Raw genomic sequence first — 15,578 nt, 5'->3', positions numbered from 1 at the left:
AATCAGGGGGGAAATTTTAAAAGCATTAGGAAGATTTAAAAATAACCATAACCTTACCAACCAGAAATGACCTCAGTGATTCAACATATTTTTTATTCAATATATATTTTTAAAAATTACATTAATTATGGATGATCAAACGTAGGTACAACTTGGTATTCTGATTTTCTGCCTTTACTATCTTAAGGATTTTCCCACGTGCTTTATTCCACTTTTTTGGTTATGAGAACCAACGCTCACTTGAGTTACCTCAAATAATAGGAAGTTTATTATAAGGAGACCACCATGCAATAAGCATATAGGAATCTCAGCTAAGACCAAAGGGGAAAGAGAGAGGAATGACTGGACCTTCCAGGAAGTGGAGGGTTGAAGGCAGGTTCTCACAGACCCAGAGCAGCTCCAGCACCTCAAGGGGAGCTGTGAATATTCCCTCCAGTGCCCCTCCTTACAGAGACTCACCACTTACTCTCTCAGTGTTCCTTCTCTTAGTGCACCATCTCCGTTGCTGACTAGTATTCCTTTGTAGGAACACACGGGTTTGCTCATCCATTCGCCAGCTGACGATTGCCAGGGCTGCTTCCAGTTTTTGGCTGCTGTGAATAAAGCTGCTATGACTGTACACTGATTTTTGTAAACATCTGTTTTCTTTTCCCTTGGGTAAATACCTAGGAGTGGGGCAGCTGGATCCTACATAGGTTTATTTTTACTTTTATTTTAAATTACAAAATCAATATAAAAATTTAAAAGAATCTTCCAGACACTGGTGTTATTTTTACTTCTCATTCTCCAGGGAGACAGATTTGTAACAACGTTCTATGGGAATTCCTTCTCTCACTGCAACTTCTCTCTCTCCCGCCTTTTCCTCACTCACACAGGGAGACAATCACAGACAGAACTTTGGAAACATACTTTACACGCCCCTCTCTGCTCACTGGCTGCTTCTCTCTCCTTCCTAGCTCAAACTGCCCAGAGGCAGAATCTGATCAGAGGCGCTGCTCGCCATCATCCCATGCTTTCCCAGCGCTTCACATGGGCACACACCAGCGTTGGCTGGCGTCCGACGGATCGGCGCATACCTCACCCAGCCATCTGTGGCCTGGCAACAGGCTTTGCGTGGTAGCGACGGGGCTTCTGCAAATGAGATGGCTCAGCGCTGCCATTCTGAGCAGAGACTGCGAGCTGAGCGGTTCCCCATGCAAGGGACAGTAGACGTGGCTGGCATCCTGGCATGTAACTACACCATGATTCACTTAGTAATTCCCTCATTGTTGGATACTTAGGTTGTATTCAATTTTTCATCTCACATCTTAGGTTGCAAAAGATACTTCGGAACACAAATATTTGTATGAAATTGATAACGTTCCCTTAGACCCCCTAGGAGCATCCTACTGGTTATGAATATGTGACGTACATGGTTTTCAAACTTTAGCATGCATCAGCATTGCTTGTGGGCCTTGCTGAAATGCAGGGCTGCGGCCCATCCCTAGGGTGTCTGATTCAGTAGGTCTAGCAGGGGGCCTGAGTATTTGCATTCCTAACAATTTTCTAGGTGAGGCTGACATTGGAAGAGGGCTCTCTCTCTCTTTCCAATGCTTCCATAGAAATTTGTGCTTCTTTAGAACGATGAACACATCTGCCTTGTGTTAGAATTAAGATGGCATGTATTCATTTCCTCCCCTAGAACAGGAACTCTGTGAAGTGGGTTCTGTTTTATTTTTACTAAAGTGATAAGGAGGGAAAGTGTATTTCAAAAGAAATTGTTGTGAAATCTGTCACCTAATTTCCTTGTTAGCCTCTCCTTTATTGTATCGATGCTGCCCCAGGTTCCCTCATCTTTATTATTTGCACACACTGAAAAGTTGTTGCCACTCAACTTTTGCTTCATTGTTTAAGGAATAGCTGCAGCTTTTCCATGTCTGGATTTTATACTTTGTCTTGTCATCAGCTACCCTCGATCCACATTATCCTCGGGTTGGATGAAGTTGGAGGGAACTGTTGGGGAACATAGGATGGGCTGGCTTAATTTAAACAGTGCTAAAAAGGCTTAAGCCTAGATCTTAAAATTAAATTTTACCATTAGCAAGCTTGACATCAAAATCAGAATGAGATGTTTGTGAAAGGACTTTGAAAGTAATAAAACCTTCTATAACTTATGGAATTATTAATATAAAAACCTAGGAAAGGAAATAATTTAGAAACTAACTTTTCCAACTTTATTCCCGACATACTCCAAAGACAAAAATTAGACATTCAGACAAAAATGAAGAGACTAAAAATGGATAAACTTAGAATATTTACGCTGAAGTTACAAGAGCCCCCCATGAGTCTATCACAAAAGCCAGAAAGGCCTTTTTGAGTCAGATTTGAGGTATTTCCACACCCAACAGTAATAGAGTAAGTGATTATGAGTGAACTGGCCCTCATGGTCTCTGAACATCTTTCGGTGAGATTCTTTCACTCTGGTTTATTCCACCTGAATTGACAACCTCCTTCTTCAACCAAGGTGTCTTATCTAAAACGGAATCCACAACCCACTTTGAAGACATTTGTTTGGCATAAGATCAATGTCCCAAGTAAAGTGCTTGTTTGCAATTACATATACAAAATGCTTACCATTGGTCCTGTTGACAGTTTTCCCAACCATCTCCTGGTAGGACGAAGCTTGCCCTCTAGCAGTTCCTCAAGAAAAGGTTTGTGAGTGTAGTATTCCCTGAGTTCTGGCATGTTTAAAACTGGTTTGCTATAGACCTGCTACTTGCAGGACAGCTTGGATGGATATAAAATTGACTCATATTTTCTCTCCTTCAGTTTTTAAAAAATACTGCTGCACGGTAGCCTTTTTCTATGTTGATATTGAAAAGTCTGATATTGACCTGATTTTTGCCATTCATGCATGCATGCCTCCATTCATATTCTATTATTTTACCTAAGGATTTTTTCTTTGATAAAAGTCTAATAATGGTGCTAGAATATGTCTTGTAGTTGACCATTGTAGGTCAATTTTCCCAGATACTTGATGAGCCTCATTAATGTATATATATTCAGATCTTCTGTTATGTCTGGAAAGTTTTCTTGGATTATAGTTTTAAATGTTGGTTTTGTATCATTGTTTTGTTTTTCTTCTTCAGGGACTATATATATATATATATATATATATATATGCATACACACACACACACACATTTTATCAAACTGGTGTCTTTTAGGAATGAACTAAGTTTAACTGGTAAGATTCAGCTCTATTTCATAGATAAAATTTTAGTGATATCTGAAATATAATATTAAAATGTAATGTGAGAATTCCTTTTTATGATTGCACATAATGTATAACTAGCTTTTATAGTTATATATGCATGTAGAGAGATAGAGATAGATTGAGATGCACCAGAGATATAGAAGAGAAGTAGCAATTATCCATCCCTAATCTTTATTTTCCTGAAGGCAGGGGACTAGCTCGGATGACTTATTCAAGTACTTTCTAGGTTCAGTTCTTTGAAGTGTTTTGAAAGCATTTGTCACTGTCACCAAAATGTGTTCTTCATGAAGCATTTTCTTGAACAGGAAAAAAAGAGTATATTTTAACCCTGAGTTAATGCATACTTTGATTGTTTACCTGCTACATAAAGTTAGGTCTGTGGATCGTGAGTGCCCACATCCTTGAAATTTTGTTAGAAATGCAGAATCTCTGGCCTCGCTACAGATCCACGGAATAGAAACTGCATTTTACAATATCCCCAGGTGACTGGCGCATGCATTAAAGGTTGAGAAGCCCTGGTCTGAGAGGGTCTGCCCACAGGCTGAAGAGTAAAACTGAATGTCTTGTATTAAATCACCTTCTTTTTAAAAGTACAATATCAGCTCCCCAATGATAATTTTAAAATATAAAATATAGATTCTGTAATTTTTTTAAATCCCAAACTTAACCGTAGCATTTTTTTTTTTTCAGTAGATGATTCTCATAGATGTTTCACAGACACAAGGGATGCTGGAGTAAGAATAAACCTTGGAAATTATTAGTCTAAACTGCATTCACCCAAACGCAGAATCACTTCTTCTAACCTACAACTTTCCTTTGTGGCCTCTGACTGAATATTTCCAAGAAAGAGAGCTCACCGAATCACAGGACACTAGCATTCTTTTCCGTTCACTGTCACACTCAAAGTCTTAGTTTAGTTCTGATGATCTATCACTTGGGCAATAGCAACAGTGTTGTAAACTTCTGCCTCAATCTTTCTGATCTTTCTAGAGACAAAATTGTCTTCCTGAAATCATATACCAACAGATGTGGTATCTGAAAAAAAAACAGGCTGACTTCCTGATCAGTTCACAACTGTCCACTCTATATAACTACCTTTCACTTTCTCTGGTCTAATCAAACAGATCAGCTAATTATCCCAAGAGTAAGGTGATCCTAGTTTTGTGCAAGTCCAACTCCCTACTTTATCCTCCAACTCTCTACTTTAATCCTGTTCCCTCTGTCGCAACTTACCTGCTCCCTACTTTGGCTGTGAAAGTTCCATTCATTTTTGCTTCTTCTCATCCCCCTCAGCTCCTGGGTATTCACTGATAGCAGCAACTATTCTTTTGTGTTTCTTTTCTCTGATTTTTATGAAACCAGAGTTTACCTTGTTTGTCTACACTCCTAGTTAAAGGGCGAATTCATCTAGAACAGGAATCTAGTCCTTTACAAAGATTCTTTTGGCACCTAGCTGCTCTCTTTATGTTCTTCTTATGAGGGGCATGCTTTGTCTGTACCATCACCCAAAGTTCACTGGAGAATCACCTGTACAAAATCATGTCCTTACTGTCTGGGATTCTCATTGGCAGAATCTCATTAGAACACCTCTGGAGACACAGACACTTTAGTTAAAATCTGTAGAACATCTGTAGAGATCTTACCGTACTCAAATAATTTTGCTAGGTACTGGTACAGATACAGAGAGGAATAAGATAAAAGTAAAGTTTCGAGTGCAAGTTGTAATGGATAAAAATAAAAACAGTTTTGTCTTGTTGAAGCCATCATGTTAGTTAAAGAGACAGCATTTTTCCCAAATTTAGTTATCTGCTTAATTTGGAATTTCTTCCCTCCTCCTCACCCCCACCCTCGACCCCGCCCTCAGCAAGCGGAGGTAGGACATTAAGATCTGGGGCACCACAGTGCAGTGCAGTCTTCTCCAGACGAGTGTTTCAAACTCCATGTCCACGCCATTTTCAATAATACGGAGGGTCCTAAGGACTGTTGTTTACATATTTCTTTCCCGCATTAGACTGTGAGCTACTTGAGAGCAGCGTTCATTTCTTCTTTCCAGAAAGCCCCCTGCTTGACGTTTAGTAATTAATGAGAGAGCTTGCTCTACGGCAAACTCTTATAAAGGCTTTACGTATACCAAATCATTTAGTACAGGAACTTGTTCGAGCGAAGAATCGATAGCCCTTTCCACCTCCATTAGATCCGGAGACCCCTGACCCTTGCCCATGTGGAGTGGGCACTCTCCCATCTACCAGATGTTGCCCCGCCCCGCCCCTTCGCCGCCGCACTGTCAAGTAGCCGGTCGCACCTCATGACGTCACTGGAGCGCGCCCTCGCCCTGGCATTTCCCCGGGCTTGCGAGTCAGGTGGTCCCAACTTCGCCGCTAGCTGTCAGTCCCGTCGTTCCAGTAGCTCAGGTCCGGAGGCCGACGGCGTCACAGGCTCTGCGACATGTCGATGCTGGCTGAGCGTGAGTGTTGAACGCGGAGGCCCAACCAGTGCGCGATGGTGAAGGTTTTGCGTGACGCCCCCACCTGGACCCAGTAGCAAGGGGTGCGGGTCGCTGGTGTTCAGTGTGTTGGAGGATGCATTGGGAAGCTGGGAAGCTGGGTTCGGTTCGCCCTGCCTGCCGCGGAGCTGAGCTTTCCCAGTCTAGCCTTCCTCAAACGTTAGCTACCGGTTTGCTAGTGAAAGAGACTGCGAGTTCAGAATTGAGCACGTGCGCGATGGGTTTGAATGAGAATCAGGACACCGATCGTGGGAATCCAAACTGGTTCTTTTCGCTTCCCTGGGCCCCTCGACTACCACAGGTTAGAAAGAGGAAGTTAGGCCTGGAGAATCTCTTTAGGCATTGGAATCTCATTCTCGAAGATGCACTGAACCTAGAAATAGAAATGTAAAGGGAGTAGAAGCATCAAAGACTGGCAGTAGCCTGTTTTAGGAGGTGCAGGGCTAAGTAAGACTGTGGCGGTTTTGACTTTGTTGGAATTAGCACTCTCCCGTGACAGGAGCGTTAGCCGAGAGGCCTCATCCTACTTCAGTTTGCCATTGACATTTACCGTCACTTTGTGAAGTTCATTAACTCCCTTTCTGGAGCGGCTGTGTAACTTCTGAAAGATCCTTGTAGCTAAGGCTGTTGCCTGCCACCAGAGGGCAGTCGTGCTTTGGTCATAATTTTGAAAGTGTGTAGTGAGCAATGAAAACAGTTTACTTAATAGACCAACAGCAGCTACACCGGGATTTTGTGAAATAAATGCTGTTAACGTCCTCTTATCTAAGGGATGGAGGAATGTGAGCACAGAACCAAATGGGTTAGGCTCCATTCCAGATTGTAGGAGCAGAAAATAACACTCAGAGGAAAAAAAATTCACCCCCAGTCATAAAGCTAGAAATTGACAACATCAATCTTGTTATCTCTATATCTTGACATTATTGCTACTAGTACCAGCAGTTTTCTACTGTCTTTAAATAGGGACTCATAGAAGGGAATATGTTTTAGTCAGATGGTGACCTTAGAACCTAGATCTCCCTGTTCTCCGGTTTTAGTATTCTTTGGTATGTGCTTAATTCGGTGGGCACTGGGGAACATTGTCCTGGCTCTGCTATTCACTTATATCTCTTTCCGTGATTAGTTTTCTGTGGGGCTTTAAAAGAAAACTTTGTTATCTTCATCACTAGGATGGTTTAAAAAGTCAATGAAATGTGAATGTGAAAATAGTTCAAAGTATGAAGTGGTATACAGGTGTAAAGTCTGTTTGTCTATATCAGTAATTCAAATTGCATGATTTTAAAGGAATATTTTCAGTTCTCTCTGCACTGTGACTCCAAATTTTCAAATCTTTACCATGATAATATATAATATTTTATGTTGTCTTTTAAACATTTTTGCTAAGTTAATGTCTGACATTCCTTGTGATTAGATATTTTGGACTAGCATTCTTATATTAGATATGAGAATATGAAAACATAGCAGAGTTCTCTTTTTATTTTATTTTAAAATTTTACTGAACTTATTGGGGTGACTTTGGTTAATAAAATTACACAGGTTTCAGGCATACAGTTCTACAATACATCATCTATATACCACCCAAAGTCAATCTCCTTTGGTCAGATTTATCCCTCCTTTACTCTTTTTCCCTACCTCCCCTGACCCCCCATTTCCTATGGTAATTATCATACTGTTGTCTGGGTCTATGAGGTTTTATTTTTTTTGCTTAATTCGTTCACCTTTACACCCAGCCCTCTACTGCCCCTCCCCTCTGACGGCTGTCAGTCTGTCCTCTGTATCTATGAGTCTGTTTCTATTTTGTTTGTTAGTCTCTTTTGTTCATTAGATTCCAAATATAAGTATAATCATATGGTATTTGTTTTTTCTGACTGGGTTATTTCACTTAGCATAATAGTCCCCAGGACCATCATGTTATCACAAGAGGTAAGGTTTTCTTTTTATATGGCTGAATAAGTATTCCATTGTGTAAATGTACCACAGCCTTTTTATCCACTCATCTACCGATGGGCACTTGGGCTGCTTCCAAATCTTGGCAATTGTAAATAACATTGCAATAAACATAGGGGTGCATGTGTTTTTTCAAATCAGTGTTTCGAGTTTCTTCGGATATATTCCAGAAATGGAATTGCTGGGTCATAAGGCAGTTGGTGAATATGTTCTCCCATTCCTTGGGTTGTCATTTTCATTTTGTTGATTGTTTCCTTGGCTGCTCAAAAATTTTTTAGTTTGATATAGTCCCATTTGTTTGTATTTCTTTTGTTTTCCTTGCCTGAGGAGATATATCAGAAAAAAAATATTGCTACAAGAAATGTCTCAGTTTTTACTGCCTGTTTTCATCTAGGATTTTTATGATTTTGAGTTTTACATTTAAAACTTTAATCCATTTTGAGTTTATTCTTGTGTACGGTGTAAGAAGGTGGTCAGGTTTCATTTTTTTTCATATACCTGTCCAATTTTTAACACCATTAATTTAATAGACTGTATTTACCCAATGATATATTCTTTGTCAAATATTAATTGACCGTAAAGCTGTGGGTTTATTTCAAGGCTCTCTATTCTGCTCCATTGACCTATATGTCTGTTTTTATGCCAGTGCAATGCTTTTTTAATTACTCTGGCCTTGTATAGTGTGATATCAGATAGTGTGATTCCTCCAAGTTTGTTCCTCTTTCTCAAGATTGCTGAGGTTATTTGTGGTCTTTTGTGGTTCCATATAAATTTTTGGAATATTTGCTCTCGTTTTGTGAAATATGCCATTGGTGTATCTTAATGAGAATTGCATTGAATCTATAGGTTGCTTTGGGAAGTATGAACTTTTTAATGGTGTTAATTTTGCCTGTCCATGAACACAATATATGCTTCCACTTACTTGTATCTCCTCAATTTTTTTCTTCATTGTCTTATAATTTTCTGAGTACAGGTCTTTTACAATTTTGCTTAAATTTATTCCTAAGGTTTTTTTTTGATGCAATTGTATATTCATTCACATATTTATTGAGTGCCTGTTATGAGCAGTGTTTTTACTTCTTACAGTGAATCATAAGAAAGAATAAGATACAAATAAGACCATAGGAGATTATGGTCTAATAGGAGACATAAAAGATGGATACAAATAACCATAATCTAGAAATATGTTAATTGAATGCCAAAAAAGAAGCAGATAATTTATTCTGGAAATTTATAGAAGGAGTCATTTCAGTGAGAAAGGAAGGTATCATTAGTATCATTAGTAGAAAGGAAGGTATGATTAGTAGATCATGTGTGGAGGGCATAGTTGACTTTCTTCCCAGGATCATGAGAATATAAGCTCTGATGTCAGTAGGACCTTTATTTGTATAAAGGCTCTGTATTTTGCTTGGGGAAATTAGGCACATTCCTGTCTCTAAGCCTCAGATTTTTCTCATCTGAAAAGTGGAGGTAAGAATGTCTACCTTCATTGGTTACGTGAAAATTGAATCCAAAAATGTGCAGGTAGCATTTGGCACATAATGTTTGGCAACAAAAGCTATGCCAGCTGTTGCTGCCGATGCGACCCATGTGATGATGCTGCTGGAGTCAACAGGCACTTTAATAAGTTGCTGCCTTTAGTGGACTGTGGAAAGCCCAACTGATGGTGTATCTAGGTATTTCAATTTTTCACCTTCGGACAGAATATCTCTATTTCTGTCCTATAAAGTCAAAGACAGTGTGTATGTTGTGAATATATAGTAATTGGGGAAACCAGGGTAAATGATCCAATCTGATGCTGAATCTGATACCTGTATCTAATAAAAAAATATGTCATATTTTATTTAAGTACATGTGGAAGTATTAGTTATATATGTATTTGTGTGGTATTTTCCGGGTTTGAAAGATAAGTTGCTAAGGAGAGACTTTGTCATTTGCAGGTCGACGGAAGCAGAAGTGGGCTGTGGACCCAAGAAACACCGCGTGGAGTAACGATGATTCCAAGTTCGGCCAGAGGATGCTGGAGAAGATGGGGTGGTCTAAAGGAAAGGTATTTTGGAGAAGAGCAAAAGAAATTGGAGCCATGCAAAGAGATTAAAAGTCAGGAGGGCGCATCTTTCTTAGGAGACTGGGAAGTGTGTATAATTTGGATCGATAAGTGATTTTGGAGAAATAACTAATCTGTAGTGACCTTGTGATGATAAAGTTAGAATTGAACATACATGTCAGCTCTCTTTATCATTCCAACTGCATGACTAGCATCTTTCATAGACAGTGCCTTTTAATTAGTTGCACCTAACCATCAGGGTTTTATGTTGCTGAGAGTAATATTTTAATTCCTTTTATTGCTAGACCACACATTTTCTACTTTTCCTCACATTCCAGTTGCTCCTGACTCAAATAGGACTTGTACTGATATCTCTACCCTTGAATGGTTCTTGTCAAGGTCTTTAATTAATAATCTTGTTGCCAAATCCAGTGGACCCTTTTTTGTCTCAGGGTACTTAATCCCTTAGCAACATTGGACTTAACTGCCTACTCCCTTCTTGAAATGCCCTGTCTTGACTTCCACAGTGTGGCTTTCTCTCATTTCTTTCCTCCTACCTTACCAGCCACTCCTACTTTTGCTGCTGGCTCCTTCGTCCGCCAGACTGTCGGGCTTTGAAGCCCCAGGCCCTTTTCTGTGCTCTGCTCAGCTGAACTCATTTATATTATCCCATGCTTTAAATAATATAATCTGAGATTTTCTAATTCTGTTACTTTTATGTATCTAGTCCAAATCTGTCCTTTGAGCTCCAGATATATAAATTAGTCAAATTTATCTTGATCCCCCCGGTTCTTTTTCTTCTCAAGTTTCCCCATTTTGGCAAATGAAACCTTGTCTACCGCTTACTCAGAACCGAAACCCGGGAGTCGTGCTTGGTGCCCCCCGCCCCGCCCCCCACCCCTACACACACGCACACACTTTTCCAGCCCGAGTATCGCCCGGCGCAGCCGCCACCGTCGCTCGCTCTCATTACCTCAACAGCCTCCCTTCTGCTTCCCTCCTTTTCCTCCTCCGGGCCATTTGCCATACAACAGCCAGAATGGGCTTTTAAAATACAGAAGTTAGATCATGTCATGTCATTCCTTTCCTTAACAATTCAGTGGTTTCCATTGTTTTAAAAAATAAGATCCAACTGACTACCATGATTTCCAAGGTCCTGTGAGGCCTGGCCCCTCCATGCCATCTGATTTCCTCTCCATTCGCTCTGCCAAAGCCACCCTGGCAGGCGCCTTTCAAGGTCTGCGGTACACCAAGCTCTCTGGGACACCTTACAAATGAGCGTTAATTCATACTTAGGCCTTGGAGTCCCCTTCTCCCCCTTTCTCAGTGTTGTTTTGTAAAATTATTTAATGGGCAGAGCCATTGAGTTGTAAGGCCTCAATGGGCTTCTAATAGTTTTGTGGTGGAACTCCAATTCGGGGAATTAGTAAAAGGCATGTTCTCCATAGTTTTTACATGGAGGTCTTAAGTGGAAGAATCAGTATGCATTATTGTAAGTGCATTTTTTGTGTTACACACATGTCCTACAAGAATCCGTTAGACTGTATTCTCTTTGAGGGCCCACATAGCACCTTACTCCTAGATGTTTAGTAATTAATTGAATAGTTGATGAAGTAGATATAATCGCTCTGTATATCTGATACAAAAGCTAACTCTCTTTGTGTTTAACCTCTACAGGGTTTAGGGGCCCAAGAGCAAGGAGCCACAGATCATATTAAAGTTCAAGTTAAAAATAACCACTTGGGACTTGGAGCCACAATCAATAATGAAGTGAGCAACAGTTTGCCTGCAGGGTGGGGGGAGGGTTTCCTTGAATAATTGCCTTTTGTAATATGTAAGTTTTAAGTCAGTCAAACTGATCAGTTTTGCCAATTGAAGTGTGTATCCTCCGTGTGTGTGTTAAGTGAGGGGCCCACAGGTCAGCTGGCCCCCCATCGTGTGCCGTGGCCTCGCCTTTCCTTATCCTCTTCAGGAGGTTCTTGCTTACGTGTAAGAGATGCAAGCTGGTTTCATCGCTAAACTTTGCAAAAAGTATTCTTTTTATAGAAGTACTTATTTCAGGACAGACAGGAATTTTTATCTTTACCTGTGTTCTAATATTAGCTTATATTATTAAAAGTGGCTGACATTTAGTTTCAGAAAAAAAATGAAAAGATTCTTTTGCAAGAAAGTGGTGTTCTTTTCCTATACCATTGTCTGTTTCTGACTGTTGGTGTATAGCAGTTAAATTTATTCATACTTCCTATTAAACACTGACGCTTTGAAACTATAACACTGTAACTGAAAATGAATGGCCTGCCCTGTCATGCTTTTCATTTGCAGTATTACTGTTTGCTTTAGAAAGCATCTAAGCTGAAAGGTCTGTTCTTAGACTTTTATGATCAACAGAACCTGGTAGAAAACCCGGAGAATTACTCTAGGTAAACTGAATTACTTTGATTAGCTCAGCAGCACTGAGTAGTAGACAACGTCAGCTAACATTTTCTGGACTAACAGCTAGAATTTTAAATAACTGAAGAAGGAGGTTCTATAAGGTTGATTTTGAAGGTAGTAGTTGAGAGATAGATAATACAGAGGTACATAATTTTTTAGGAGAAGAATTGCCCAGTAAACCTATTTAATAAGACTTAACTTTAAGCAGTCTTAAAATAGTGTGTGTAAGGCAAATTCCTACACTGACACCTTGCTTCCCATTGGTTTAGATTGTTTTGGAGATATTCACTCATAAAGCCTGATTCTCTTTGTTACAAGGAACTTATTAGCTTATCGCCTTAGCAATGGGTGCTGATTGATTCAGGGAACTTGAGTCCTTCTTCCTCTCTTCCCCAGTGTTATTTTGTAAAATTGGGTTCCACGCCAGCAAATAGAATTGGGCAAAATATTTGAAGCTCAAATGAGCAAAGAAGAGAGTCCCAAGTCCATCACAGCTTTTTTCCTTTGACTTGCCCTTAATTTTCCCTTAGAAAAAAATTTCATTCTGCTTTACTTTAATATTTAGCACCAGGTTGCCTGTTGATTATTTAATTGTAAATTGACTGTTGATAAGTTGTCCACATTTGAAGTCAGGACTGACACTTTCAAGAATTTTTAGTATTAAAATAATTGTATTTCCAATTTATATCATTCAAACTCACAAAATAATATTTTGATGAAACATTTAAAATTTCACATTAACCACCAGATTTCCTTGATTCCAAATTACATCTTTTCTCAGCCAACCAGTGTAGGTAAATTACAGACTTGCCACTAATTGATTTTTTTTTTTTTTTTTTTTTTTTTTTTGGTATTTTCAGGACAACTGGATTGCTCATCAGGATGATTTTAACCAGCTTCTGGCTGAACTGAACACTTGCCATGGACCAGAAACAGCAAGTAGGGGAAACTTTTGCTATGTTATCCATTTGATTTATAGAAGACATAATCTCTCGGTTTAAAATATTTTTACCAGCTTATTGTAAGCATCATATATCTGAAAGTTAATTTATTGAAACTATTAGAAATAGTCTTTTCTGTTTATATTTTGCTGGTGCTTTTATTGCATGAACCTTTTTCATTGCATGAAGGAAGCAAACACTTTTTTCTAAGTTACGGGAATGGCAAGGTAAATCCATTCAGTTTATAACCTTAAAAAGTAAAGTGATCTTTCTAGGGGTCCTTGAGTACGTCTAAAAACATCTTTAAAATACAAAGCAATAGATATCAATTGGGACCATAAATTAGCAGCCAGCGAAGGCTTAATAGAAAAGCCTTTTTTCTTTGTGTTGATTGTAATTAATGAAATTGTTTTATCTTTTCATATGTGTAAGAGATGCAGATTTCTGGGGTACAGTAAAATTTGTTGCAAGAGCTCGGTATTAGAAATTGTGTTCTTAAGCTGTAGGAACTAGAAATGAAGCAGTTGCACACTGGGCTTTCCCTGTTAAATTAAGAGAAGGGTCCTGCTGTTGGGAGGAAGGACATGGATGGGCCAAGCATGTGGGCCTTTGGTATGATTTTAGGAGTTTAAGGGAAGTTTTTTATCACATGGCTATTTGGAAGGTAAGGATGTAACTTCAGTTAATTCTTCTGGACCTTACTGAAGAAATCTAGACTATTCTTTTGCAAACATTTTTTTAAATTGTGGTAAAATACACATAACAAAATTTACCATCTTAATCATTTTTAAGTGTGCAGTTCAGTGACATTAAGTATGTTCACATTGTTGTGCATCTGTTACCATCCATCTACAGAGCTCACCAGCTTGTGAAACTGAGACTCTGTCCCCACTAACTCCCCATTCCTCCCCCCCGCCCCACTCTTGGCAGCTACCACATTCTACTCTCCGTCTCTATGAATTTGACTGCTCTGAGCACCTTATACAAGTGGAATCATAGTATTTGTCCTTTTGTGTCTGGATTTTTTCACTTAACATAATATTGTCAAGGTTCCTCTATGTTGTAGTATCCAGTGTTGTACCATTTTCTTCCTTTTAAGGCTGAATAATGTTCCATTTTATGTATATACCCCATTCTGTTTACATATTTATCCATTGATAGACACTTGAGTTCACCTTTTCTCACCTCTTGGCTCTTGTAAATAATGCTATGAACATGGATGTATAAATGTCTCTTCAAGTCCCTGTTTTTGGTTCTTTGGGGTATATGCCTAGAAGTGGAATTGCTGGATCATACAGTAGTTCTATTTTTTGAGTTTTTGAGGAACTGCCATGTTTTCCGTGGTGGCTGTGTGATTTTACATTCCCACCAACAGTGCACAAGAGTTCCAGTTTCTCCACATCCTTACCAACACTTGTTATTTTCTGTTTCTTTTGTAGTAGCCAAACTACTGGGTATGAGGTGATACGTCATTGTACTTTTGATATGCATTTCCCTAGCGCTTAGTCAGCATGCGCACTTTTCATGTACTGTTGGCCATTTGTATGTCTTTGGAGAAATGTCTTTTCGAGTCTTTTGCCCATTTTTTTTAATGAGTTTTATTCATTTGTTATTGTGTTGTATTTTACCAACATTTTTCTAAGGAATTTCTTTTTATTCCCTGTGCACAATGTTTGGCATGTAGTGAACGGTCAAAACATGTTTGTTAAGTTGAAAGAGAAAGAACTTTGTGGAATAAAATTAAAAATTTAAACCTGAGTTCAGCAAACATTTATTGAGCTGTGCGCTGAGTATGAAGTTACACTTGAGGATATGCAGGTGTATGAGACATAGTCCCTGCTAGGGAAGTAGCAAGCAGGATATGCTAGCAGTTGGTAAAATTACAGCATGAATCTAACTGAGGGAAGACTTATTGCTGTGCTTTGTATGGGAGTGAGCCCAAAAGCATCAAAGCAAAGGTACTCCGTATTGTTGCTAATCAGATTGGACTTCTTGTTGAAATCTGTAACTTGTGCAGTTTTTATTATCCACAAGATAACTATTAGAACTGTCCTATGTGTGGTCCTAACATAAAAAACAGCAATTTGTTGGGGAAAAAAAAAATAAGGAAAGTGCTGACTGAACTGGCATTGGGAAATGCAGGATCTATGCAGGAGGAAAATTCAAGGACATTAGCCCTTACTAAATATAAACAGAAACATATTTATATTCAAAATCACTGTTGAAATCAGTAGAAATATAGGTTCGTATTTTCTCTCCTACCTGGCTTCTTTTTCTCAGCATGCTTCTGAGATGTATTACTGAAGCTCAGTCAGTGAAATGTTTCAAGTGCTGCAGGGACTTGGTTATTTGTCAGGAGGGTGGTAGGTGCATGGCAGATCCCAAGCAGTGGTGCCTGGTCCTTGGGCAGCCCCATCCACTGGTTCATCTGTGCAGGCTGATTTTTTCCTG

General features: G+C 39.2%; 1 protein-coding gene across 1 annotated transcript in view; it reads left to right on the top strand.

Annotated features, from left to right (window-relative positions):
• Positions 1–5,579: 5,579 nt before the first annotated feature.
• PINX1 (PIN2 (TERF1) interacting telomerase inhibitor 1) overlaps positions 5,580–15,578 on the top strand; it is a 72,662-nt gene continuing 62,663 nt past the window's right edge. The window contains exons 1-4 of the mRNA XM_054576037.1: positions 5,580–5,720; positions 9,647–9,756; positions 11,431–11,523; positions 13,047–13,125. Of these exons, the coding sequence (XP_054432012.1) occupies positions 5,702–5,720; positions 9,647–9,756; positions 11,431–11,523; positions 13,047–13,125 (301 nt within the window). The 5' untranslated portion in view covers positions 5,580–5,701. The remainder of the gene's footprint in view (positions 5,721–9,646; positions 9,757–11,430; positions 11,524–13,046; positions 13,126–15,578) is intronic.

The sequence above is a fragment of the Pteronotus mesoamericanus genome, unplaced genomic scaffold, assembly GCF_021234165.1.
Source record: "Pteronotus mesoamericanus isolate MK-2021 breed Mesoamerican mustached bat unplaced genomic scaffold, CSHL_Meso_final contig_32, whole genome shotgun sequence".
Lineage (NCBI taxonomy): Eukaryota > Metazoa > Chordata > Mammalia > Chiroptera > Mormoopidae > Pteronotus > Pteronotus mesoamericanus.
This window is presented reverse-complemented; position numbering and strand designations above follow the sequence as displayed.